The following is a 27,910-nucleotide window of genomic DNA, read 5'->3' as shown; positions in this document are numbered from 1 at the left end:
CTACGGAAAGCCGCAGGGACCAAACCGTGTTTAACGCCGCCCTCGCTCCGCCCACTCTCTCTGAACAGTCAAATGTCCGTCTTTATCGGGAGACATGGGTCATGTTTGTGGCTGGGGGGGGGGGTTAAAATATGACTTTTGGTTTGTTGTAAAGTTAAGGGAGAGCATTCTGGTCTCCCTTAACGGCCTGCCGGTTTTTTTTTAGTAAAGTTATAGGTACTTTTACAAACGTGACCAGAACAATGAAAAGTGAGGTTTAACAGGACTTTTCCTGTGAGAAAATAAGAAATCCCTTTTATTCAGTAGCTTATAGAGCAACTTTTGGAAGCAGTGACTTGAAGTAATATTTTTTGTATGATTTTATCAGTCTCACATCATTGTGGAGGACTTTATGACCCATTCTTCTTTACAGCGTTGCTTCAGTTCATTTCATTTATCTTAATGTCTCTTAAGATCTCACCAAAGCCATTTACTGCTTCTGTGCTTGGGATTATTGTCCAGTTGCATTACCCACATTGGGCCAAGCTTTAGCTGTTAGACATGTGGCCTCACATTTGAGTATACTTTGGTATAAAGAATAGTTCATGACTGCAAATATCTTTTAGCTGCAAAACAAGCCAAACTCATTACCCTTCCACCACAATGCTTGACAGCTGGTATGAGGTGTTTGTGCAAATATGCTGTGTTTGGCTTTCTGCAAATGTGATGCTGTGAATTATGGTCAAAAACCTACACTTTGGTCTTGTCTATCCAAAGGACATTGTTTCAGAAGTCTTGAGGTTTGTTCAGATGCAACTTTGCAAACATAAACTGTGTTGCCATGTTCATTTATGAGAGAAGACGCTTTCTTATTCTTATTATTTTCTTATTTAATTACGAATTGAAAATGATGAACTTGATCAATCATAAGTCATTTGGCTCAGAATAGTATGGATTTCTACCACTTACAGACTCTGCAAACCACATACTTTTATTCCAATAAACTGGAACCAATCTGAGAACACAGACAGCAATGCTTCTCTACAGAGATAAGCCAACTCCCTCACTACTCAACCTTGACAGCAACTTTTATTGATTAATCTGTCAATTTAGCCTTTTCTTTGTTTTTTCTCTCTACTCGCATATAGTGATTTTTGCCCTGTCATGGTGTGAAAACACAGGTTTCTGACAAAGTTAACCTCCACAAGACCTGGATACTGAAACTGAAGTGTTTGTACAACTTTACAAACCAAACTATTTGACAGCTGAAGAACTTAAGATGGCGGTCAATACATGACAAAGCAAATGTTTTTTGTTTTGTCTTATTGTTGTTGTTGTTGTTTTTTAACACGTGTTACTTATCATTTAAACAAAGGGTGAACAAGGAAGTGGAGAAAAAAGTGAACAACTGCAACAGGAAATGAGTAAGCTGTACACTGTTATTCATCCCAGATATGTGTGTTTATTGCACACAGATGATCATGACATAGTCTCATATCTTGATACAGGGTTTCTATAATTGTAGACAAATGTAGTAATATATCAGCCTACGCACTGGTTAAATAGAAATGTTCATACAACTTCCTTCACCTTTAAGGTGATTGACTGAATACAAAATCTGCACATTGCTCTCGTGCAGCGGACCAGACCCTCAGTTTGGAGCAAAAACTCCAAACCAGGTTTAAATTTTTCCTTGAGCTGTCCTCTGAACTGTAGTTTGTCACTGCGTAGCAACACTGAGGACTGCTTACTGTAGACTCGGTGCTATGACACTTTGTTGAATCAATGACTGCCTCATTAATGACTGTTTTTTCTGGTGTGCGTGAGATATAACTGTTATTCAAAAAGAGGCTGGCCCTTTTTTTTACACCCATCAATGCAAAGACCATGAGGTTTACTGAAACCGGATCTATTTCACTGTGTATATATCATGTAGAAGTCTCATTGATCATTTTACATGACGTTTTACAAAGCCTTTCTGAGCTTCAGTGTTTGTATGTGGGTTTAGTATGTTAAGGCTCTGAGTAGATGTTAGATCAGCAAATCTGATCATGCAAATGATTCACACTTTATCTGCATACATGAACAGAAAAACATGCAAATGTGCAGAGGACGGATGAGTGGCAACTGCAGTAGAATGAACATGAGTCTCTCATCACTTCAGGACTCATTTGTTTTTGTCTTTTGATCCAGTTTGCTAATGATTTATCTCAACGGAGCAACCGTTAAATTATTTTTCTGAAAGGAAGAGAATAACTAAAAGAGTTGAGCACATACCACCGGACATATTACCAATGCTTTCATGTCTGATGTCTCCAAGCCTGTTGTAAAGGGACGCTTTGATACTTTGGTACTGTAAAAAATTGTGAGATGACCAAGTAATGCATTCATTGCAATGAATTTCATTCGTTGTATTGGAGGTGCAATGGAGAATCCTCAGTTCTTTAGTAGTGGCTGAAATGTACCTAACCAATAGGGTTCCTGCTTTAGAGTGCAGCTCCTGAAGGTGAATTTTACAAAACACAGCCTCCAATGAACAGAGAGGCTCGCAGCTTTGAGACGAGACCTGCAGTCGCAACTATGTTTTTCTCCAGCAGATGTCGGTGTGGTCGCACAGGCTGCTCATCGCTCAAAGAGGTGGCGCTGCAAAACTTTTAGCCTATTTTGGAAGAAAAAAATGTAACTTACCCCCCTCCAGTGATATACATATGAAAATATGTATATAAGCGTGGTTCTTGGGCACCATTTAGATAAAATCCTCACATGTTTATATATCGTTGGATGATGTTTCAGGAAAGACTGAAATTCCACAGCTCACTATAATTGCATGCGTCACTTGCTCATTAGTTCATATACTGATTGGTACAAATGGCATTCACACGGGTCTGTGTATACTAATGAGTCCATCTACGTTATAATTGAGAGCTTACAGACGTGCTGCTGCTTAATGGCTCAAAAGTCTCCGAGGTGTAGGGTTATTAAACATAATCTATCAAAATCATGATCAGCCTTTATGAATGCACCCTTGTACATGTGGAGCTATTATTTTTCAAGGAAACCGTGAGTGTGTTCTTTCTTATTGGTTTCAATGAAAACTTTCACGTTCATTTTGAAGAGCCTTACAAGAATATATCTAAATAATCTGCATAATACCATCTGGTCTACTTACATGATAAATTCTTATCTTCGAGTTACCAGTTTAATTACACCATAAATGCTATGTGCACGCTTCAAGATTCGCTGTGGTAAATTTGCGAGAAATCCATTTAGCTTTTTTCTTTTTGATTTTTCTTTTTAAATTGGCACCATTGAACATTTAACCTATTTTAAAAAAACAAAAACATGCGTAGTGAGCAGTTTGCCATCATCCTAATAACCTAATTGGGCTATAGGTTATCTCTAATGGGAGACATTGTTTGTGCACTGTAAAAACATTTATACTCTCTTAACGGTGCGCACACCCTCCCTTCCTCTGTCCCTCTTGACTTGGTGACAGACCTAAAAGCCTTTTGTTGCAATCTTAGCCAATGGAGGCGGATTACGACATCGGGCAGCTGAGATATATAAAGAGCGCCTTTTTGACCGTACTTGCACATTTTTCAGTGACACCTCTGCACATACTCACACCTCCGTGGACTAAAATTGTACAGAAATCAACAATTAGCTTATACTGCACGTGAGCAGGCTATGCATTCACCAGGCATTTAACTTTCAATCAAAGGAGCTTGTACCGACACCCTCTGCTCGCACTTTTTTTGTTAAAAGAAGAAAAAAAAAAAGAAAAAGAAAGAATATTACAAAAAGAGAAACTTCGGGGTGATTGTATTGGATTAGATGCATGTCACTTATTCTTTGCCGTTTGTAGGCTAAGACGAGGAGCGGCGCAGATTCGAGAGACGGGATCTAACGGAATAAAGTGCGTAAAAAACAAGCTAAGGAAGGGGAGGAAAAGTTGCGTTTTCTGTTGTCCACGCATCGTCATGCCGAGGTACAACTTCTTACTGTGCTTGATGGTGCTCATCTCCTTGGGACAGTCGGGGAGCGATGAGCCCAATCTGCTGCTGCCTCCTGCCAGCGAGACGCCCACGGATGCCGGGCTATCTCTGCTGGACGAGGACGCCGGTTCTCACGAGTGTTCCGCTTGTGTTTGGAGGGAGCAGAGCAAAGTGCTAAGACTGGAGACCATCAAGTCCCAGATCCTGAGCAAACTGCGTCTGAAGCAGGCGCCCAACATCAGCCGGGAGGTGGTCAATCAGCTGCTGCCCAAGGCGCCCCCGCTCCAGCAGCTTCTGGACCATCACGACTTCCAGGGAGATGCTTCGTCCCAGGATGAGTTTATGGAGGAGGATGAGTACCACGCCACCACGGAGTCCGTGATTACTATGGCCTCTGAGCGTGAGTAATAGTTTACAACCTAACAATGATATTGTCTCCAAATGCGTCATGCGCGTAATTGCGGAGCAGGATAGGTTCAAGTGGCTCAGGCCTGCTGCGGGGACAGTCGGTGACCTAACCTACTCTTAGTGATTGAGATTAAAGGAAACTAACTGGTAAAATTAGACAGCTGTCAAAAAGAGGGGATGATGTGTGAAACTGATAAATCAATAACTGGTAGCACAAAGAACCTCATCACTCTGAACGGACAGCGCCAATATGGCTTGATTGACTTTTGTCTTCATGACGATGATGATGATGAAGCTGAGTGTTTAATATTTAGCTGCTGGACTCCTAGCTGTCACGTTTAAACTCTCCATTTCTCCCATAACGTTTTAAGAACACGAGGCATGGCAGAGCCGTTTGAATGTCAAGTGCATTATTAATGATAATGCAGCATTTGGCTGGCAGTTGCATCACTTTATCCTTTAATGTCTTCCTTTGCATAAAGGCCTTAAATTCTGGAGTTATCACATCTCGAGGCCCTCTGATTATTGTCCTCTAACAATTTGCTCGCCCTCCCATTGTTTCCCATAAATCCACAGATAAACCACAGGCAGGCCCCCTCTGAGACATTTTATAAAATTACTTTTGAACCCTGGCAGCTGTGCTCTATCGCTCTTTTATAGGAGGCTCTACCGGTTCCCCTGCTGTTCATCGCAGTGAGAAAAAGTGTGTCCAAAAAGCTGCTATTGTTCGCCTCATGCAGCGGCCCCCCTCGGCCGCACTTGCCTTTTAAATGCGAAGTTTATAGGCGCAGCTCGTTTTTTTTTTTCACCAAGAGTACACAAAGACAGAGAATCACTTAGGGTCGAGGGGAGTGTGTGACCTTTTCCTGGTGAAGCGCCGGGTTCAACAACATTTACACACGTAATATATTCTGCACAAGGCGGATGAAACACTCTGCAAATAATCCTTTTTTTCACTCCCTGGTTGAACAAAGACCTATATATATATGTGTGTGTGTGTGTGTGTGTGTGTGTGTGTGCACTGTCACTCACCTGTAATGGAAAGCACCACCTGTCTTTGTCATTATAAAAACAAAAAAAACATTAACTCAAATGTCAGCTATTGAAATGTCCTCTAAATTGCTCTATTTCAATGCAAGTTAGAGGAGGCCATATGTGCTGTTTAGTTCTCACATTATTCACATTATTTTGAACCTCAGACATCCTTCAAGTTTTCTGTTTGCGTTGATTGTTGTAACTCATAAAAAGGATATCAGTGCACAGATGATGTCTTACCGCAGGTGAAAGATTTGATTTGATTTCAAACTGCTTAATATAAGCAGCAGTTCATAAATACATGAGTGCGGTCTCTGTTTTCCCTTTTGTTACCTGCTCACAAACACATGTAGAGTGTATTTGGTTTGTTATTGTTACCTCTCTGATTGGCTGATTAAGAAATCTCACATTCGACTGCATTGCTGACACACTCAGTGTACATTCTGGGAAACACAGTGACTTCAAATTATATTTTTACCCCTGGTTTCCATCCTCTGCACTACCTCACATGCATACATATTCTCTTTCTAATGCACACACACACACACACACACACACACACACACACACACACACACACACACACACACACACACACACACAGTGCAAAGGGATTTGATATCTCATCAAGCCAGAAAAAGGCATTGTGTGAGCTTATTGCGCATTTCTGACGGCCCCACAGCGACTAGAGAAGCTAATGATTGACATTACTGCTGAATCTGTCATGTTAGGGAGCAGCACTTCCTCTCTCATCTGTTTGCCTCATCTCTTTACGTCAGCTACTGGTTTTTTTATCATCAGCTCAGTCTCTCTCTCTCTCTGTATTCCCCCTCACGCCCGCCTCCACCTTCTTCCCCGTTAGCCCCCTCTCTCCTTCCTCTTTTTTCCCCCCCGGTACTCATGGAAGAATTGAGAGAATGAGCGCATCTCCTTTGCCTGTGGCGCCTTAGTGATCCCACAGGATTAAAAGTGCCCTTTTCTGTCTCTCTGATAGAAGGAAGACTTCAAACACTATTCCCTGTGCACCTCGAACCCAATCACCCTTTCACGGTCGTGCACACTGCCTTTGATTGGGCCACGGGGGTTCACACAGTACATACTGAACTGGACCTGTGCCAGAGTTGCTTCTTAGTATTCACTCAAGGTACGTGGGTGCCGCAGTGGGGGTTGAGAGGGTCCATGCTTCCTGGTCTGTAATTACTATGAAATTTCATGGAAAAGTACATCTATTTATATCATAGTGCGGCACTTTATGTACTGAAACATCTCCCCTCTGTACAGCGTGCTGTTTAGGTAAACCGCTCCGCTTGTTTCCCTCACAGAAAAAGTGACTCGGCTTTGATCAGCGTGTCAGAGAATTTTTATTAACAAACGCATGCATGTGTATCTACGTGTGAGCTGCTCTATTTGTGTTCCTATTTGTTGATTTATGTGTCTAATTGTGTGTATTTTGGGGCTTGGTTTGTTTTGCCCGAGGTGGGGTGAGGATTTGACCCCACTAGTCTCTCATTTGTCACCTGTCCAAAAAACCTTCAGTCCAGACCTTCCTCCGCCACCGGCAACCTCCTCTTTCTTTTTTTTCTCCCCTTTTCTTCTTCTGTATGCCTTAATGCTAATTTGCCACACTTTATGACTTCTGCCAGCCAGTAGAAAACACCAGAAGAAGCATTACAGTAATTGCTCAGACAGTTACTGCACTTCATTTACTGCAATAGACTTAAAGGCCACAAGAAAGTTATTGTACTGCTGGTCATTCTTTAGATTTAGTGAATGTCTTTTCTTTGCTGCAAAGAGTCTTTTTTTCAGCTTATGGATATATTAGTGTGTCCAAAATGTGAGAAATGACTGGCAGTTTGCAGCAAAACACTTAAACCATTAGTGGGACGAGCACTTAAGGTTTAGAAGAACTCAAGACCACCACATTGAATGCATCCTTAAATAGCACTTTCACTTTTAAACTATTTTATCCCCACGTTTTGTTCAGTAAATAGTAGAGGCCTACATTATGCCATTTTATACTGGCATTGTTATGTAATCCTATTCAGGTGAACCACATTCAGCCAGCATGAGCATCGGTTTACACAACTCTCGATTAAAGAGAGACATCCACACGCATGTCGAGGTATGCATGTGCCATTTTCCACATGTGCACGCTTGTGTAGACACACAGGGTGCCCACACACACCTACTCACACAGTCACACACACACTCCAGAGAAAAGTTCTCCTATTGACAAAAAGGGTCACAGAGTTCACAGCTATGTGATATATTGGAAGAGGAGACTATTAACCTCATCAGGTCTCTTTCTTTGGCAGCAAAGACGAACCGGTAGTAACTTGAACACTTATCCCCCCACCACACACACACACACACACACACACACACACACACACACACACACACACACACACACACACACACACACACACAAACAAGTCTTTTATAGTGTTGACCCTATAAAAGGGTCATTTCCTGAAGGTGCAGGAACCATAAAAATTAAGAGGGAGAGCGCTAAAAGGACAGAGCACCAGCAGCCGGACTGTCTTCAACTCACTGGTCAGTGTTTGCTGGAAGTTGATGACTATGTGAGGTTTTTATAGATATAGTCTCAGTTTGACGATGACACCTGTTCTCCTTGTGTAGTTGCTGGCATCAGTTCAGGGAAAGATAAACTTTGGTGTTTGAATTGTTTGGGCGCTGAGGCATGAGCGGTTTGTTTAAAAAGGAGTAAAAACTTAAGACACGTCCGTACGACTGTAGAAATTGCACAACGTACCGTCAACTTTATGGCTAATAAAATTTCAAAGGGACCAAAGTCTATTAATACGGGGACAAAATTTCCCCAGGACCTCAGGAATCTCACTCCTTCCACCCTCCTTCCTCTATTCCCACGCTCCTGTGTACCAGTCCCTGCAGCTGGCTTTCCCCCCCTGGCATTTGGAAATATACCACCTTCATCAATAATACAAGAAGAATGGATGTAAGACCGCATTAATCCATGTTTGAAGACACTACTGCACATAAATATTTCCTCCTGCTGCTTTTTCAGCTGGTGTGTGTATCGCTGCTGAGTTCCTTGTTGCTTCTTTAAAGGGTTTCAGAGAGGGAGCTGGAGATAGGTGCACCGTGGCTCATGCTGTGGCTCTGGTGGGGAAGCGGAGAAGAAGAAGAGAGCAAGTCCACAGGGAGCAACAAGCAGCCCAATCCTATCCTAAAGGGACAGAAATAATGGAAGGGTTTTATAGGTACAATTAAAAAGACCTGAAACAGATGTTACGTTCCACTAATAAACGAAATAATTACTTTGGACCAGTAATTAAGGCCTATATAGGGACGCGAGGGAGGAGGAGGAAAAGGGGAGTGAAAAGATAAAACGGAGATCATTGAGGGGATTATTGTTGATGAATGTGTTCAGGCTCTGTGTGGTGATGTGTGAGGAGGTGCTGAGGATCAGTTTATGGAAGAGTCCATTAAATCTAAGGCATTTAAGCAAACGAAATGCTGCGTGGGCGCAACGTTGGATCCCACGAGGGAGCCAGTATGTTGGAAAGAGGCACAATTAACAGTGGATTACCTCATTATTATCTACATGAAAATTTAATCAGCCTCTTTTCTGCGGCAAAAGAGAGCAGCTTCGTACCGTATTTATCACCTGTGGTTGTATTTCTCCTCACCATACCCACATCACCCGGGGACATTCATTATGGAAGTTGTGAAAATGCATGGTTTGAGTAATTTCTTTAGGGACGAGGGCCAGGTTTGATTTATATAATGTACAGCAGAAATGGATAAAGAGAAGCTCATAAAGGGAACTATGGCCATATTATGTTGATTATAACTGAGGAAAAGAGAGAAAAAAGCTTCCTCAAGGGAGGTTTGGCACAATCTGGCCACACTGACTTTGCCTTTTAGAGAAAACTCTTGGCTCAGGCTCTGACAGATTTGGGTGGCCTCAGGGATTTTTCTCAGTAGCTTAGTGAGTTTGAACTTGCAGGCAAAAGTGTTTGCATTTTGTTTAAACAGTTGACATGAATGTGTAAGGGGTAGCAGCTAAGGAGGGATGAGTTTTAAGAACAAAGGCGATTCATATTTCAGGCTGCCGGAGCTGCTGATCGGTCAGTGCGTGTTTGATTGTGTAACATGTTTATATGAAACATTTGATTTCAATTTTAAAAGACTTCACATAGTGTTTCAACATGAAGTTTTTAAAAATTCACAAGACACTTAGTGTAGAAATTCAAAAGAGGTCAGTGAGAGTTTGCTTGTGTAATATCTGCTAAAAGTTTGAATGGCTTTGTCTGTGCATTCACATAAGATGAAAGATAAATGAGGATGTCGTCTGCATAATTATGAAACGTGATTTCATTATTTCAGCAGGCATCTAAAGTGACATAATAGCTGGTGGCTGAAAATTTGATGACTTCTCACCTCGATTCCTTGCAGCAGTAGGCCTGGCTTTGTTATGTAATCCAGCAACAATTACATGTTGTTGGTTGAAGGGTGGGAAGCTGCTGACAGATTGTAACTTGTAGCTTTTTATTTTTATTTTTGTTAACTGTTAAACATTACCAACCAAAAAAAAAAATGGAAGCAACACAAAATGTTTCATAATTTGTTTTGGATGAATGATTAAGATTATTGTAAATGGAGATTAAAACTGGTGTTGTTGGGTCTGAATGGTGGATGTACTGGTGCATAGTGATGTACTGTAGATCTCAGGGCTTCAGGGCTTGAACTGGCATGTAAGAGTCCAGTTCACCCCACTGGATGGCTTTGGAAAGTATGAAAGTTTCTGAGAAATCAGTCATTAACATTATTTTAAAAATTAATTACAATATTATTATTGTTCATAGGTATTTCTTTCTCCTATAGTAGTTCAAATTATAAAAATTTAAAATGTTTTCTGCCTTTTCACTATAATCTTTAAATAATAATATGTAATGATTGTAGATTAAATGATTGCACAAAAACTGAGAGATGTGCATCATTTGTTTTCTAAACAGCAAAAATTATATTTTCCGTTACTAACAGAGTGGGGCAACGTGTGTGTTTTCATTTGTGCTCATGTTTTCAGTTTTGCTTTGCTTTTAAATATCAGCTGTGGCTCAGGTGAACATTTTCAGAATCCACATTTTCTGAGGGCGGTTTTTCAAATATAAACATACATTTTGATGCAGTGGTTTAATTTCCCATCAAACTGAGCTGTAAGTGCATCACAAACTGATGCTACGTATCGTTTTCTCACAGCATGTCAGGTGCATTGGAATGAAAAGAGTAACACTGACAATAACTACGAATAATGTATTTTTCTACTATCAGAAAAATAATCTCTGATATCTAAGCTAATATCTGTATTTTGCAGGCTTTGCAGTGGAAGATTTCTGGTGTCTGTTTGTAGTCTGCTTGTAGTCCAAAGAGTGTTGACCAATCAAATTCGAGCAGATTTGGCAAACAGTCTGCATGACAGAATTATACGTGCCAAAATAAAATCTCAGTCAGATGAAAAGATCATTTTTAGTGGCTTTTTAAAATTTTCACCTCAAACACTAAGTGTTAGACCACCTGTGCACCTTCCTGTCCTAGTCAAGAAATATATAGAGCACTAAAGTAGGCAGATCACTCCACTGCAGGGACTAAACTCTAATAACTCAGCCTGCACACACCCAGTCCCTCTAACTGTGAAGAGTTTAACACCAAATGCATAACCTACTAATGTATGGTTCTCATTTTATGCCTGTTTTTGTCAGAGAGAGAAAGCACCACCTATTACACGAAGTAGCCTGGTCTAGACAAGCCAAACCAAGCTTAGAGCTGGACCTGGTTCCAGCTCTGGTTTCATGGATCTGCATTAGTGTCATTCTCTGTTTTGTTTTGTTTTTCTTTCCAGCGACTTTCTGTGTCACGGTTATTTCTAGCTATCCAGATATATGGGGCAATTTGGAAAAGTTTCATGCAATGTTTTTAAAAATGAAAAATATTGCTACACTTAATTTCATTGAGAAGCAACAACCAGAATACGCTAGGCTGTAGTTATACTATGGCTGTAGCATGTGGTATCACTTGTAGCAGGGAGATTTAGACAATAAATCCTAAAAAAAAATTAAAAAAAATCTGTAAGTAGTTCACAGGTGATTTTATCCTTCCCCGTTCCATCGTGTAGTTCAGTGATACATCCCTGCTGAAGAACTCTTAAACAGTAATTTCAGATTGTTTTGAGATAATAATGTCTGTAAACCTGATGAATATCCACCTGACTGACATATTTTTGGGGTAGCTGCAGTGAAAAGTTTGAGCTGAAGCACACTCTCAACATCTCAGTGTTTTCTTTTGTTTTGTTTTATGTGAATAATGTGAAACATTAATAAGCAGGAAGTTAAAGGTCTAAAATAGCGCTGTGTGAGTACTTCTGATTGGTAGTTTAAAAAAAAAAAAAAAAGGTTGGCTAAAGTTTCACAGAAAAGTTTTTTGTTTGGTTTTGTTTTTTTGCTCTTTGGGTCATTTTAGCTCAACTAGGAAAATTTGCTCTGACTTTCCTTGGAAGTTAAATGTGTTGTTATATAGAAATGATAACAACACATTGGGGGAATTTAATACCTGTAAATTCATTTATTTTTATTATTTTATGGCTCTGTGTCTATTAAACTAAATAATCTTCTGATATTTTAGTGTTCATTCTCACTTAAGTCTGATAGCAATTTTTAAAAAATGTCTTTGAGTCAATTAAAACCGTCTACTTGCTTGTGTAAAGCATGAGAAAAGTTTTGCATTTAACAAAGCAGAACATTGTCCTGTGGCTTTAATGTCCTGCATGTATGTGTGGCTGCACACAAACACAAGCAGTGAGAACCGGGCGTGCTCCGTGCTGTCCAGCTGTCCACCTTATTGCTGTTCTCAATGCACACTCGCTCTCCCCATCCTTCTGCCCAGCAGCCGTGCCCCTTCGCTACAAACATGTGAAACTCCAAAAAAACAATGAGTTTTACTGTGTTTGCTGAGGGCAGTTGGTTTGGAGCTGGTGTATGTTGTGCATTTATGTGTGGCTGCGTGTTTCCATGTGTGTGTGTTCACTGAGCTAGAACAGGGTGCATTAGGAGGTGTCTTTTGTTGCTCCTGGGGGGCTCCTGTGCTCAGTCCTAATAGGAGTCTTGTGCCTGCCGTTGTCCCCGGGAAGGGCTTCTGAATGAGGGGGTCTAACTTTACACACATACACACACACAAGTACGCACACACATCCTCCATCCTCAGCTCGAGCTCGGCCTCCCCCACCACCCTCTCCTTTCCCCTGGGACTGGCCGAGAAACAAAGAGGGAGCGGGGCTGGGGTGGGATGGGATGTTTGAGGGGGTGCACTGTGGCCCCTGTCTTATTAGAAGGGTCGTGAACGTGTCACGATGATTAATATGCCGAGGTGCGCAGGGATACCCTAGAGTCACATTTATTCAACACGAAGGCTCCCAAACACACACTCACTACAAAATGGCACATTTGCATTTCCCATTAAGAAAAGAAAATATAGATATATATGCAAATGAAACTCCTATCTAGGGTCATACTATTATGCATTATCCATGTGGACATTAACAATAGGTGACCATTTCTCTCACCACCACATCTGAGCCGCGTACTTCCACCTGATTGGTGTAAACTGCTGCATAGCTAGGCGTCATTGCAATTTCCAATGCAAGTTAGGAAAGGATATAAACAGTTTATGAACTTTGGTCAAACTATGTGGTTATTCACTATTAAAAAAGTTGTTTCTTTGCTTTATTTGACAAGGAACATTTTTGACTGATTTAAAAAATAAATTTAAGATATATAACAGATAAGTTCACATTGAGGCATACTGTGTATGTGACTGAGTGGACAGGTTGCCATAACAAAACAGTAGAAACCTTTGTAAAAGTCTTCTTGTTTTATCTGTTTCTTGTCACACTCCAATATATATATATATATATATATATATATATATATATATGTATAAAATCTATCCTTCTAGGTGCATTCCTTGGTCTCATATTACTTATTCATTGTATAACTACACCCTAACTTTCCCTCTCCATCTGTTTTCAACAGCTTACCCGGCTCAGTTCTCATCCATCCCTCAGGAACGTCGCTGTGTTCACTTATTAAAAGCATTTAAATGGGCGAGGACTGTATGAAAACTGACAGATGGCATGCTGAATAAACCCTTATATTCTATAAGGCTCCTCTTACATGCATGTATAGGAGGCTAGCCATGGAACACAGGTACCCAGGGAGTCCACCAGATGTTTGATAGGCTCACCTGCAGGCCCGCTGCATGTTGGCAGTAAAATCCATGCGCTACATATGCTGCAATTATACCACAGGGAAATAAAGTGCTATAATAATGAAGCAGGCAGGAAACACGAGGAGGAAAATCAAACAAACCTGGTTTCCTTTGCAAAAACACAGTCTCTTTCTTTCTGTCTTTAATTTGGACTTCAGTTTGAGTAAAATGAGATGAGTGCTCTTACTGTAAAGTAATTAGTTTCTACTTTTCATCTTCAGTTTAGCTGACGAGAGAGGTGTTTGTGCTCCAGTAGGTGGTGCTGGACGCATAATCAGACTTCCTATCTTGACTTCATTATTGAAGTCAGTGTTAAAACACAGAGCTTATACCTGTGTAAATTGCGCAGGAAATTAAGCCATAAAAACAGTCTCGCCATAAAATTATAAGCTTTTCAACAGCGGTTACTTCAGGTGGAAGGATTAAATGTCCCACTGCTTTTTTTCTGGATCTTTACAAGCTAGACCTGCTCGTTTTGCACACGTGGAACACTCTGGCAAGGCGTGGGGTGTAATTAAGCTGCAGGCATTCATCCTTCATGGTTTTCCTCTGACTTGTGCACTAACAGGATCCATAAAGGCACAAATTGATTTCACCTATCAATGCAGTCATTGTTTAACATGACGTAGCTCATATGTTGTGCATGTGTGTTTAATAACCGGGGTCCTCGCTGGATCACGGCGTGCAGGCCCTGCTTCTCGGATTACTCTGCTTGAGAAACTGTCCATTTCATCCCCTCAGCATTTGTTGGATTTTTTTTTCTCACAAAGGCGATGAAATGTGTTTGCAAAGGAAGTGCTGGTGTATTCGCGTCCTCATCTGCAGTGATTCAAAACAACAAAAAGTATTAATCACAAGCAAATTTGCAGAATAATTCATTACCAGTTTTGTGCTGATGAGCAAACACAACACCACCCACGTTAATTGCTGTGACCCCAGCAACCCCCCAAAAGGAACATTGTTTGTCCAGCGTGAGACACTGTATAATTTACACTCACTAATGACTTGGAAATACAGGCTGAAGGACCACGTCTGTCCCTAACTTGGCCCTTATTCAATGCTTGCCTTGGACTCTTCTAATGGACAGTCCATTTGTACCTCAGTGAATTCTTATCCCTCAATGCATGCCCATAATTAAATTGCAGTGTCCTCTCCTGGTTTGATAAACAATTCACTATTGGCTGCAGAATCTCCACCCTAATCAAAACAACAACAAAGTGATTCAGCGTTGTTATGTGTGCGCCTGAGGTTTCCAACGATTCTCTGGTGAAAAGGCGTGACGTGAAGAAAGACATATTACTATTGCCAAAGGGTTGACCTTGACCTTCAAACTCAATCTGGCTGTTAGAGCTGCCCCTCCCCAGCACCCCTGAGATGTAAAGAGGCTGACAGGTTTGACCCCTGATCCCATTTCTTAACTAGGCTGAGGTTCCAAATAACCTTTTGACCCAGGAAGCAGGTTGCCCGAGCAACCTCAGATTTAGCAATGATTGACAAGTTGATACAGTTTTTTTTTTCTTTTTTAAAAAGATGGACAACCGCAACTCCTAAAAGTGCAGAATCTTTTAGGAGTTTTAATTTGTCTGATTTGCTCAGAGATAATGGACAGTTTAAATATTCTATTGTACTCTTGGCACATTATTATGCCAAATAAATACAGAATAAATTTCCCTGAGTAAATTAATGCTTTACATGGAAATGAATGAACGAATTCAATGGATGGACGTGTCATTATATCAGATGGAGGTCTATGTAAATGACCATGTGCAGATCTGACATGTGGTGCAAATCACCAAAACACCAGAGCCCGCCCGAGATCATGACAGGAATAAATCTGGCTCTTTAAGGGGACGCCTTGTGTTCTGTGACATAACCCTTAATCCAGACCCCAAATACATTTGTAAGAAAGGGACCCACTAGGAAAAAAAAAAGAAACCTTGAAATGTTTTAGTTTTGCTAGTTAAATGCAGGGGTAGGCCATTTCATTATGAGTGACCCAGGGGAATCTAAGGTTACCATCTGTCCACTGGCCACCATTACAGATTCTTGTTTTAATATGCAAATGTATCTGTTTTCCAACCTTAATGTAATCACACATGTAACTGAATAGATAACTGACAGCCTTCAAGCAGACAGGCTGAGGATGGCTGTCAGTTTACTACAGACATGCTGCTTTTATTAAAATAAATGTTAGGGGGGTTTTGTTTTGTTTTTTAACATTGTCATGCTGTAAAATGAACACCAGGTATCTCCCTCAGTTTAGATCACACTGTTTCTGTAAATTATGGGCACTTTTCCAGGTGTTTACAATCTAACATAGTAACTATAGTTTTCCCCAAAGAACATACAATCTATTACATCTAGAATAAGAAGTATCCTTTCAAGAGTGCAACCCTTTTTAACTAATTCAGTGCTTCTGTTTATTTGTGCCATGCAGGCCTATCACAGTCGTTGGCTTTATGATCCATTACAAAGCATGAAGTAGTGCATATCTGCTTTCTGATGCCTTCATAATGCACTGTTTATTTTTATATTAGAGAGGAGAAAATCCCACTTTTACTGAAGCTTCTGTTTTCCTCTGAGTATTCATGAAAGCTGTTCTGAAACAGTAGAGAAAGAAAGCTGCAGAGTGATGCTGCAGATTCTCCTAATTAATTAATTTTTTGTTATCTTCTAAGGACCTCACATGACTCAGTTGGAGGGATGCCTTTTGTTTATTAGCAGCATATGAACAGAGCGTGCTGGTTTGTCCTTTTGATGATGATGGCGATTTTGCATTTGTACATCCAAAACACTGACCATTAAATTGCTACTACTTTATTTATTTATTTGTCTGTTGTTTTAGAAAAGATGATGATGAAAAAGAAAAACCATGCGATTAGAGGTGGAAAACCAGAATAAATATGAGTACTTTTTTGCATTTAGATTAAAATGCAAACACTCTTAATGCTGGTGAAACGACTGTCCACGTGTGCTTCTATAAATCTGACTCTCCTCTGTTTCACAGCGGAGCCTCTGGTGCAGGTGAATGGAAAGCCCAGCTGCTGCTTCTTCAAGTTCAGCCCCAAACTGATGTTCACCAAGGTGCTGAAGGCCCAGCTTTGGGTGTATCTGCGACCGCTGCAGCAGACCTCCACCGTCTACCTGCAGATCCTGCGACTAAAGCCAGTCACAGAGCAGGGCAGCCGCCACATACGCATCCGCTCCCTGAAGATAGAGCTCAACTCCAGGGTCGGCCACTGGCAAAGTATTGACTTTAAGCACGTGCTGCAGAACTGGTTCAAACAGCCCCACACTAACTGGGGGATCGACATCAACGCCTTTGACGAGAGCGGCAATGACCTGGCAGTTACCTCACTGCGACCTGGGGAGGAGGGACTGGTAAGGACCCTCAGACCTGTCCCTGGGATGGGGAGGGAAATCACTTTGTGCACATGCAAATTCAGATTTTATTCAAAGAAGGCAATTAGAAGATCATATTATTAGTCGATAAGTTGGTATTAATAATCGAACAAAAAAGTGAAAGAAAAAGCTGGAAGGCAGTAATCCTGTGCATCATTTCTGTCTCTCCACATATTTTTACTTCTACAATAAACTCTTTGAAGCACGTAGAGTAAAATTTATACACAAAATATAGCAGTCGCTAGTGAGGAGCCACTACAGCTATACTGTGTTTTTTAATGATCCCCTTCCAAGTTTTACATATATTGTAATATTGTTTCCTAATATCAGATTAACATCAAGTACAACATCAGGATAAACATCCTGAGCAGACTGTAAAATAAAATAAAATAAAATAAAATAAAATAAAATAAAATAAAATAAAATAAAATAAAAACATGTGGTATCACAGAGACAAAAAATGACAAGCATATTTTAAAATATACAATAATGAGATAGGAAGAAAACACAGGGGTGTCTAAGCTAGTACTGTATAATGCTAAAATCTAGAAAAACTGGGCTGACGACAGTGAGACAGTGATAGGTAATTATATTTTGTAACTTTATTAATAGTAAAGCCTGATTTTAATAGGCTCTAAAACTCTAGAACAACTAAACAGCAACCTGAGCTCAAACATTATAGTACAACTAAAGCTCAGCATTACTTTAATGAAAGAAACACCAAAACATGCGGCAAAAACTTTAAGCAGCAAAACACAAATAAATCCAAAATGCCAAAAAGAAATCCAAAACAACACAAAACTACCAGACCTTGAATATACCTCCTTACATCAAGAAATATCTGCAACCGCTCTGCAGCGGGTAGAACGGTTTTTGGTTGTTGTTTTTTTGTGAATCTGCATTAATTTTGCAGTCATAACATCGCAGTGAACTGCTGAAGGCCTTTGATGCTTTACTCCTGATTTCCCATACATATTTTCTGTATGATTTCAAACTGTATTTAAATCATATCTATACTGGTAAATCTGGGTTCTGAAAACAGCCGTGACCACTCGAACACAGCTGTTTCAGATCTGCCGTCAGCATTATGGATATCAACAAAGTCTAATGACGTCTAATGATACAAAAAGAACTTTCTGCGCAAAATACTTTTCAGAAAATCTGATTTTTATTCCTTTAGTTTTAGGTAGAAATCTTTTCTTTTTCACTTTCTTAAAGATAACAATGCCAGTTAAAGGACTACTCCATTTAAAAATTATCCTGCTAGGACGAAAACATGTTTATTTGCAATGGTTCACCTTGGGGAAAATGTGAAAACTTTAAGTAATTAAGACAAATTTTTACCCAGTGTTCCTTTGAATGCTTGGGATTTTTTTCTACACTGCAAGTATGCTTCACTTTTTTCAATGCTAAACCTCTGATGTAATGGATGAAGCTGCTTCAACCTTAAACCTCAAAGGAAAACTCATGAACCATTAGTCTAGTTAGCAATCCCAGAGTTACTGCAACTGACAGTTACAACATCCCTGTTGGATTATGTAGGCCACTTATCCTGGTTAAGCAACACCAAATATTTACCAAGTGATTATTTGGGTCAGCTCTTCACAACACGTATCAGGGGTCAGCTCTGGTGTCTTGGCCAATAAATCACTGCCTTCTGAGCACACAGCAGTGTGCTATATTATTCTTGGTAACCCAAGAAAAAGGAAAAGATCAAAAAGACATGCAAGTGTACAAAAACAAAACAAAACACAACAAGAAAGACATGAAAGAGTCAAACTCTGCTTCTTCCTGATCCTCTGGGTCTTTTTTCTACAACAAAAGCCCTAAAGGCCAGGCTGACATGGTCTCACCCCAACAGCCTTTCAGCTTATTTCCTCTTTTCAGTGTGCTCGAGCCCAGCTGGAATCACTGTGAGGAGAAGAAGGCTTTGTAAAACAAACATGATGGAGTAAAATATTTGATGTGCTCGCCTCTGCCCAAAGGTCAAGGTTATGGTAGCCTGCAGATGACCTCTTGGGTCATGAATCAAACCAAGCGTACAGAGTCAGCTATCGATGTTTGAATAGACCAGTTTCTCTCAAAGCCCATGGAGTCAGTGCTCAAATGGAAAGTTGTGTTTCCTATTCAAAGCTGACAAATTAATTCATACATTTTAGTTAATTATAAAATGACTATTGAATTTAATTCTTTTTCTTTTCTTTTTTTTACTTACAAGTGTGGTTTCTTTGTATTCTTTGTATTCAGAGTTCAGTAGAAAAAGAGTTGGGGGCTGAAAATGCTTGCCGTGTGAGCGAAGTGCTATGAAATCCATTTTGTTTCGTTAAAGTGGATCAAAGTCTTTGTAGAGAAAATATATTTGCTCTTACATTATTTAGAGGTATCAGAGATTTCTACTTTTCCATCAGATCCTTTGCACACAGATGTCCAGATCACCACATGAATATTAATGATGGAGTTATAAACCGTATGTCACAGCATTGTAAATGTTTCATTTACGATAGAGTCAAGAGCCCATATGGTTTGTTAGATGAATTGAGCACCTGACATGGCACAAAGCTTACAGAATCTGCTACTGTGGTACAGGGACTTGAATAAATACTACTTGAATGCTATTTGTACAATTACTAGACTTTTATTTCAGATATCAATTGCTTATTTTAACACAGATGTTACTAGTAACAATCATTAAAGTGCCTCAGTAAGACAGTATGACACTTTGACAATTGACAGTAAGTCATCACTGTATGTATACAGTTCTCATCTTTGTCAAGGATTTTATGATATATCTGTTATTTCTTCTGTGATATTTAGGCTACATTTGTAACTCTTTTAATGCTCATCATGCTGCTATAACAAAGTGCAAATACTTAGTTACTGTGCTTAAGTAGAATTTTGGGGTATCTGTGCTTTACTTGTGTAGATATTTTTACTATTACTCCCTACATTTTCAAACAAGTATCTGTACTTTCTACTCCTTACATTTGCAAAACAGACTCATTACTTTTGTTTTTGACAGATTTGAGGGAAATTATTATTTCATGTCACTGCGAGCCCTAGAACATCAAACCAATCTGAGCCTTAACAGTAACACATGAAAAGCAGTCCTGTTAGTCTATTAATCACTAGAGGATGTCGCATAAAAAGAGACAAAAGAGGTAAAACCACGTGTTATAATCAGGGGTTAAACTGTTTGTGTCCAGTTTGTCCAGCTGCTGTATTTCGCAGGGAGAGAAAAAAGAGAGCTAATTTCACTCAGAGATGAAGAAAGAGAGGTTATATTTAAAAGTAAGGACTGCTCAGTGGTAGTCCTAGTGTTTTTAAAATAGGTATTGGGTCTGCACATGTGTCATTATGTTTTTTCAAATTGTGAGACCTGCTGCAATGCAGACTAACTGTGTCATTTAAAGGTTGCATGAAAAAAATCAGCAGTTTACTGCAGGATAAACAGATTAGTTTGCTGTACTCTGGTGGGTTCAAAGTAAAGAACAGTGTGTGTAACTGGTGCACAGTGGCTGTGGTGCTCATGGTCAGCGTTAGGTTACATCAAGTGTAGCAGAGATGAATTTGAAGTTAAGCTGATGATGTTAAGATCCATAAAGACAGCGTAAACAGTGTACTGTCACTGTACAGGATGAAAATAAGCCAGGACAACTCATGAATCATCTGCTTACATCTGGTTCAATTCAGTTGTGTAAATCCACAAGAAGCAGTAACACTCAGAGCAGTAGCAGACAAGATCAGCTGAAAACAGCCTGTGCATTAAGAAAATTTAATAGAGCTCTCAATAGAAGTTATTGAGAGTCATGAGTCCCCTTCCCGATGGGGAGCCATTAGAACTGATTTTAGGGTTCCTCCACATGCTGAATCACACTTTAACCTCTTCCTTACTCATTTTCATTTTAGTACTGATAGTCTGTACTTCTACTTAAGTACAAAATGTCTGTACTTTTGCCACCTCTGCAAATAACTACTCTGAAGTCACTTTGGTGGGTTTTTGTACTTAACTCACTGAATCCATTTTGTGGTGGATTGAGTTGGTGTGATTATTGGTGTCTTTATTTAAAATGCACTGACTGCCCCCTCCTTTGCATGAGGTGAGATGCTTGCTATGATATGCATATATATTGTGCATGTAAAGATAATAATATTCATTCAACATTTACAGGCATGTATAAAATCTTGGCCATAGCTTACAAATCTGAAGCTGCACTCTCTCTAAAGGGCAGCAGGAGGCGACACCTTAGGTTGAAAAATGCATCAGTTGATCAAACAACAAACCACTGATGAGATTCTGATCCAGTCAGTGGCTTTAAATCTTATTTGTAATATAGATGTTTTAGATTATGAATCCTTTTAGAGTGAAACAGAAGATTAAGCAAGTAAGGGTGGGCCGATTCTCTGCCTGCAGCACCCTGCCTATGTCAGACTCTTTATTTGTTCTCAGTTCAAGATAATAAAGAAATAGTTCAGGATTTTAGAAAATAAGTTCTTTTTTATTACCAAAGTTTTATTATAATATTTACAGTATTGAGAATATGAAGCTGCTGCAGTTTAGCCAAGTGCAAAGATTGGAAGAAGGGAGAAACGGTTAATCAGGCTTGTTCCAGAAACAGACGTCCAAGGATGCTGATTAAAACACTGCTTTGTTGTTTAATTTTGTTTAATTCCCACAAATAAATAGAGGAAATAAACTAGAACAGAAGTAAACTGTTTCATCACAAATAGCAGACAGGCGTAACGACTTCCCAAAGTGTGGTTTTCTTTGTGTGGTTGAATATGCACTGCACAAAAATGACGTGTGGATGGATAAAATGTTCTAATCAGAGCTGAAGAAAGAAAGATTTGGTTGATTGTAAGAATCCAGTTGATGAATGGTGCAATTCCTGTGAATAACTTATTATGCTAACATTTAATTAGCTCCATTCACTTCGCTTCAGTTTTTGTTTATATAGCGCCGCATCACAAAAAATGTTCCCTCAAGGCGCTATAAGACAAAAATCCCGCAATAATACATAGAAAATCCCAACAATCAGATAACTGCCTATGAGCAAACACTTGATAACAGTGAGAAAGAAAAACTTGGTTTTAACAGGACAAAACCTCCAGCAAAGCCGGGCTCAGGGAGGGGGAGCCATCTGGTGCAACTGTTTGGGGGTGTGGGTAGAAAGACAGGACAAAAGACATACACAGAGAGCCGGAGTTTGAAATTATTACTAATGATTACATTATTAAATTCAGAGTGTAGAAGAAATGCTCCGTGCATTATGTGGAACTAAGGGAGAATTTTTTTTATCATTTTTATCAGAATGTAAAAGCAGGAAATTAGAGGTCATCCAGGTCTATATGTCTTTAAGACATGTCTGTAGTTTAACTAATTGGTGTATGTCATCTGCCTTCATGTATAGATAAAGCTGGGTGTCATCTGCATAGCATTAAAAATGTATGCTATATCTTCTAAGAATACTGCCCAAGAGAAGCATATATAATGCAAAAACATTCTCCATTCACATGAAAAAAATTAAATTAAAATAAAATAAAATAGATATGATTCATTTAGAAGTATATTCGAAATATCAGTTATCATTGCTGTATGGTAATAGGTTATAAGAGTTGGTTGCTGTCCAGCTAGACTGACTGAGATGAGTTAAAACAGTTAATAGCACTAACCCCCAGTCACACAGGGCTAGAGTTGGTTTTACAGTACCTGGCAACCACCAGTTGCGAAGGTAAAATGAGCATTCCCCAACCAGTTGTGAATTGTTGCTGGCAGTTGATGGCTAAAGCCACAATCATGTAGGCAACTTTTTCTTTGAAGGCAAAACTTCTTTATTTCTGATAGTGTCACACTTTTTACAATTTCACAAGAACTTGTACAGTAGCTGGACAGTTTTTGTAAGCCCTTCACTTCCATTCAAAGTATGATGGCAACTATATGCTAGCTATCAAAGCAATCACAGCGAACCTTTTGTCAACACCAATGACTGGTGGTTTCCATGGACGATTCTCTAGTCCTGATTGACTGGTGCTCTATTCATTTTACCCTACATTATCACATATTCAACATGGTTGACAAGGTAATGTGTTTTTACTTGCAACAGCGAAAACCACACGGAAATGTCAGTATGGGCCCGCTTCTTGTCATTCTGCATATCTATTGGTTACACAAATCTACATTACAAGGTGAAGCTTGACCTCAGCTGGCACACTGTGCTCTGCTTTTTTCAACCCTGTGGCAAACCATCATTGCACAGCACAAGCCATAGAAAAGAATCGCTTCTAGGGTTCTTGCATTCTATGTGAAAGGCCTTAAGGATCATCAACCATCTGTCATCTTGAAATCTGACAAATCCAAGTCTGCTTTACCAATGTCTAGTGGTTAGTATGCCCTGTTACTGGAACATTTTATTTCCTTGACTCATTATACCACCAAAATGTAAGAGTTTAAAAGAAACACATATGATACACACTAAATTCTCAGACCAAAATGTTGAAAATAACTGATGTTATCTAAATGTTTGCATTAGCCAATTGTCAGTTTATTGTATTTTCCTTTACTGTCATGTCTCTGCTGTTGTTCTCTTATAACCACCTCTTTCTTTTTGTCCTGCCCCTCCTCCCCCTGATTCCAGCAGCCGTTTCTGGAGGTGAAGGTTCTTGAGACAACCAAACGTTCTCGGAGAAACCTCGGCCTGGACTGCGATGAGCACTCCACTGAGTCTCGCTGCTGTCGCTACCCTCTAACTGTGGACTTTGAGGCGTTCGGCTGGGATTGGATCATTGCCCCTAAACGCTACAAAGCGAACTACTGCTCTGGCCAGTGCGAGTACATGTTCATGCAGAAATACCCGCACACCCACCTAGTGCAGCACGCCAACCCGCGAGGCTCCGCGGGGCCCTGCTGCACCCCAACCAAGATGTCTCCCATTAACATGCTCTACTTTAATGACAAGCAGCAGATCATTCACGGCAAGATTCCAGGGATGGTGGTGGATCGATGTGGCTGCTCTTAGGCTGCTGGAGGAAGCACATTTGTGTAAAGCCCACATTAAACCACCTGAAACCCTTTCTGAGCTCTCCCCTGGCACCAGAACCCACTCCTCGGCACCAGATTTCACTTCTGCTCAGCCACAAAAGCATTCCACTGGGTTTCCATTTGTCCAGTAATTAAACTGATTCTAACTGTACAAAAAAGTTATAAATGAAATAAGAATCAAAACAGAACTGAGTGATGGAAATACCATACATTATGAATGATTTAAAGAGGCTGTACTTGTGGAGCAGCTTTCGAAAGTGGTAAATGAGGCGCTATAGGATATATGTTAGTTTTGTGGGTTTTTAAAATATTTTTTTAATGACATCTTTGTGAAATATCCAGGTTAGTGGATTGAAATGACAGGAGACAGGAGTATTTACACTTTTAAGAGCAATTCCAGTTTTGAGGTGAGTTCGCAAATACTTCATTCCACAAATACGTTTACTTCCAGTGTGATAAAAATGTTCTCAAAGGGGCATTATCAAAATTATTTTGCAATCCATCACTTTAACAAAAGCTCAGAAACAAAAACAAACACGATGTGAATAGGTTTAACTTCTGGACGTACCATTAGATGAAATCCAAAATCTTCCTAAGAGTATTAGAAATATCCAAAAAAAATAGAAAAAGAAAAAGAAAAAAACAAACAAACAAAGAAAATAAAACTGCACCCTCTTTTAATGTGTATTACCTGAGTTTCAAGTATCTCCAAAATCTCTTCACGGCAACTTTGATTTGTTTTTTTTGTTTGTTTGTTTTTAGATTTTTGTAATTAAATAATAAGAAAGGGTTATACAGATGGTCCATAACATGTTATGTAATATGTAATTTGGCCTCTGTAATGAGAGAGGCTTTCAAATCAAACCCTTAGGATGTGATTCAAGTTCAGCCTTAATTTAAGGGGTTTAACAAAAGTATGGCGTTAACTGTTTAGGAGCTATTTTCATATATAGTTCCCCATTTTCAGTGGTTTAAAATTAACTGTGTAAATTATTATACTTTAAATATAAGAATTGTTTTAATAGTTGAATTTTTGAATTGAACTATTGTTTGAATAGTTGAATACTAAAATGCAGTCTACAGTAAAAGCTACCCTAAAAATTTACTTTTGTATTTCACATGAGATGCATGCTCTACTGCAGTGATGGGGAACTCCAGGCCTCAAGAGCTGGTGTCCTACAGGTTTTCGGGCTCACCCTGGGTGAACACACCTGAATCTAATGGTCAGTTCATTACCAGGCCTCTGGAGAACGTCAAGACATGTTGAGGAGGTAATTTAGCCATTTAAATCAGCTGAGTTGGATCAAGGACACATCTAAAACCTGCAGTCCGTAAATTGTCCAATTACTTTTGAGCCTTTGAAAGCTATGGAAACTATGGGTATGAGAACTATGATAAAAATGAATGAATTCCTAAACAATTATCTAATATCCTGAACTTCAATCACATCTTGCTTGTTTTATTTAAAATCCATTGCAGTGGTGTAAAGGGGCAAAAATCTAAAAACCATCTTAGTCCAAAAATCTATGGACCTAACTTTACTAGTTCAGCTCCACCTTTAAAAACAGATACATAAACTCAGTATTGCTGTTAACCATTTGGCAAAAAAGAGTTTACCTTGCACACTGAAGTCTAAAGAAAAACTGAAATCCAGATGCACCAAGTTATTCAGTACTGTTTTGGGGAGAAGGAAGAGGGCAGGCTTTGCGTTTTTTGTTTGTTTGTTTTGTTTTTAATTTATCCAACAAAGGAAAATCACGTTCAGCTTTTGCAGTAAATGTTTAAAACAGAGAGTTAAATGCACTGTTTTATAACTTGAAGAGGCTCAGGACTGAATATGTAATAAAAAAAAATAACAAAACAACAAAATGCATACCCTGAAATAAAAGACTCAATGCTCACTATGTCCTAAGTGAATAATTGAGCTGAAATTAACACAAACCACGATTACAGTTTTATCACTTTAAGTTTACATTTCTTTTTGTGCAGTGTTTGTGGTAGATGCATTACTCCTGACACACCAGTTCATGCTTCTTCTTTTTTTTTTTTGCTAGTTTCAGAATGGATAAAAATACAAATGCAAAAGTGCAGTAATGTACTAAGACATTTTAGCTTTTATGATTTACAGCAAAGAAAACAAACAAAAAAAAAAGATAATTTAACTCAACCACTGATTTTAGCTTTGAAAACATATTTGACTGCATTTTGAAATGCCCCCATCCACATCAACCTCAACTGTATCATCGCTGTCATAATGGGAAAAAAAGTATTTGTTAGTGCTTGAACGCAGAGTAGAATTAGTATGCTTGAAGCTTGTCTTTGTCTCCTGGGTATCAAAGCAAAGATATCCTTTTGTTATAAACGAAAGCACTATGCTGTTGGATAAAGGAAGAGCCTTCTGACATTATATATAAATGATATATGTATATATTAAAAAAAAAAGGGGTACAAAAACCTTTTTGGGGGCACTCTACCTTACCAACAATAAATTTTGCACTATGGGACGTTCATGGCGTGAGGAGGTAAGTGTTGTGTTTTACCAAGCACAAGAGAGCTTGTACAGTATAGGTTAAAAAAAAAAGAAACTATTCAAGCTTCTGGTGATGAACCATAAACTAGCGAGGTTATCACTTCTTTTGGATGCCATCACACTTTCCTGACTTTGTCTGAAGCGGGGGCCTGTCCATACACTCACAGATCTCTATCAAATCTTGAACCTGGATGTACTGTAGCAGCGGCCTGAAAGGCCTCCACGCCCGCTTTGGCTGATAAGTCTTGTGCGTAATAAGTGTCTGGATCAATGACTGTAGAATGCTTTAACTGGAAAAGGCCCGCCCATCAACTTTAACCTGTCACCACATTAGAGAGACTTCATTCTTTTGACGTAAAAAAAAAAAAATGAGTCGAGTGTCTTACGTAGAAGTTTGGGGGGGATTTTATATTTTTTGGTTTTGTTTGTTTGCTTTTGCCTTTGTGTGTGTTTTAAGTGAAAGCACCCATGTAAGAATGGGAGGAGTACCCAGGGACTGTTAGCCAAAGTAGAGAATGACATGTTGTGTGCTGTAACTTTTGTAATTGCAGGAATATGCTAGAAAATTTCAAAGGGAGGGAAAAAAAAGTTGGTTTAGGGGCAGTGGTTGGGTTAAAAGAAAAAAGAAAAAGCTGGTCCATTTTTATTTATTAATATTAAATACAATGCATTTCAAAGTCTGTCTACCTCACGTTAGCCTAAAAATTTGCTATCAGTTTATCAGAAACTTTTACTCATAAGAACATCCCCACCCCCACCCCAACCTTCCAAAAACAGATGAAAACCACAGGGTCCCCTTGCTCTCAGGTTCAGATTGAGTTATTGACAGAGTGACTGATGGTACCAGTTCTGGTAACGCGTGGTCAAAATATTAACTATGGTTAACGCTGTTGAGAAGTTACATTTTGAATTTTAGTCTTTGTATACTGGTATATGTAAGAGGGGTTTTTTTTCCATATAATTATATGAGAGTAAGAAATGTAAATACCAACCCAAATGTTGACATTTATGATGTTTTGGACAGGTTCACCGCTTCTAATGTTTTTCTCTCTTTCCCTCTTCATTCCTCTGTTCTTTGTGTAGTTAAAGAAAAAGAAAAATCACCCCACGTTTGTAGTTCTATGGTTGTGCATATGAGTAACTGTTCAATTATTTTTGCCTTTTGTTGTTTATTTACTGTCATTTTTCTTTTGTACAATAAATCATTTATTTAGCTTA

The 27,910-nt window shown here is 39.3% G+C and overlaps 1 protein-coding gene across 2 annotated transcripts; it reads left to right on the top strand.

Annotated features, from left to right (window-relative positions):
* The first annotated feature begins 24 nt into the window (after positions 1 to 24).
* Positions 25 to 27,910, top strand: gdf11 (growth differentiation factor 11). Of its 2 annotated transcripts, XM_084928179.1 has the most exons (4): positions 25 to 1,403; positions 3,845 to 4,374; positions 16,732 to 17,105; positions 23,759 to 27,910. In XM_084928179.1, the coding sequence occupies exons 2-4, from the start codon at positions 3,960 to 3,962 to the stop codon at positions 24,137 to 24,139; spliced, it is 1,170 nt and encodes a 389-aa protein (XP_084784305.1). In that variant the 5' UTR covers positions 25 to 1,403; positions 3,845 to 3,959; the 3' UTR covers positions 24,140 to 27,910. The 2 variants fall into 2 exon arrangements, with proteins under 2 accessions (XP_084784305.1, XP_084784306.1); XM_084928180.1 differs by lacking the exon at positions 25 to 1,403 and having other exon boundaries at positions 1,431 to 4,374; positions 23,762 to 27,910.

This window comes from Perissodus microlepis, chromosome 5 (assembly GCF_051167445.1).
Source record: "Perissodus microlepis isolate ML-2025 ecotype Zambia chromosome 5, ASM5116744v1, whole genome shotgun sequence".
Lineage (NCBI taxonomy): Eukaryota > Metazoa > Chordata > Actinopteri > Cichliformes > Cichlidae > Perissodus > Perissodus microlepis.
The sequence above is the reverse complement of the archived record's forward strand: the minus strand, read 5'-3'. Positions and strand labels throughout refer to the sequence as shown.

Coding starts and splice junctions, on each gene's coding strand:
- gdf11 (XM_084928179.1), top strand. CDS start 3,960: ATGCCGAGGTACAACTTCTTACTGTGCTTGATGGTGCTCATCTCCTTG. Junction 4,375..16,731: donor GATTACTATGGCCTCTGAGC/GTGAGTAATAGT, acceptor TCTGTTTCACAG/CGGAGCCTCTGGTGCAGGTG. Junction 17,106..23,758: donor GACCTGGGGAGGAGGGACTG/GTAAGGACCCTC, acceptor CCCTGATTCCAG/CAGCCGTTTCTGGAGGTGAA.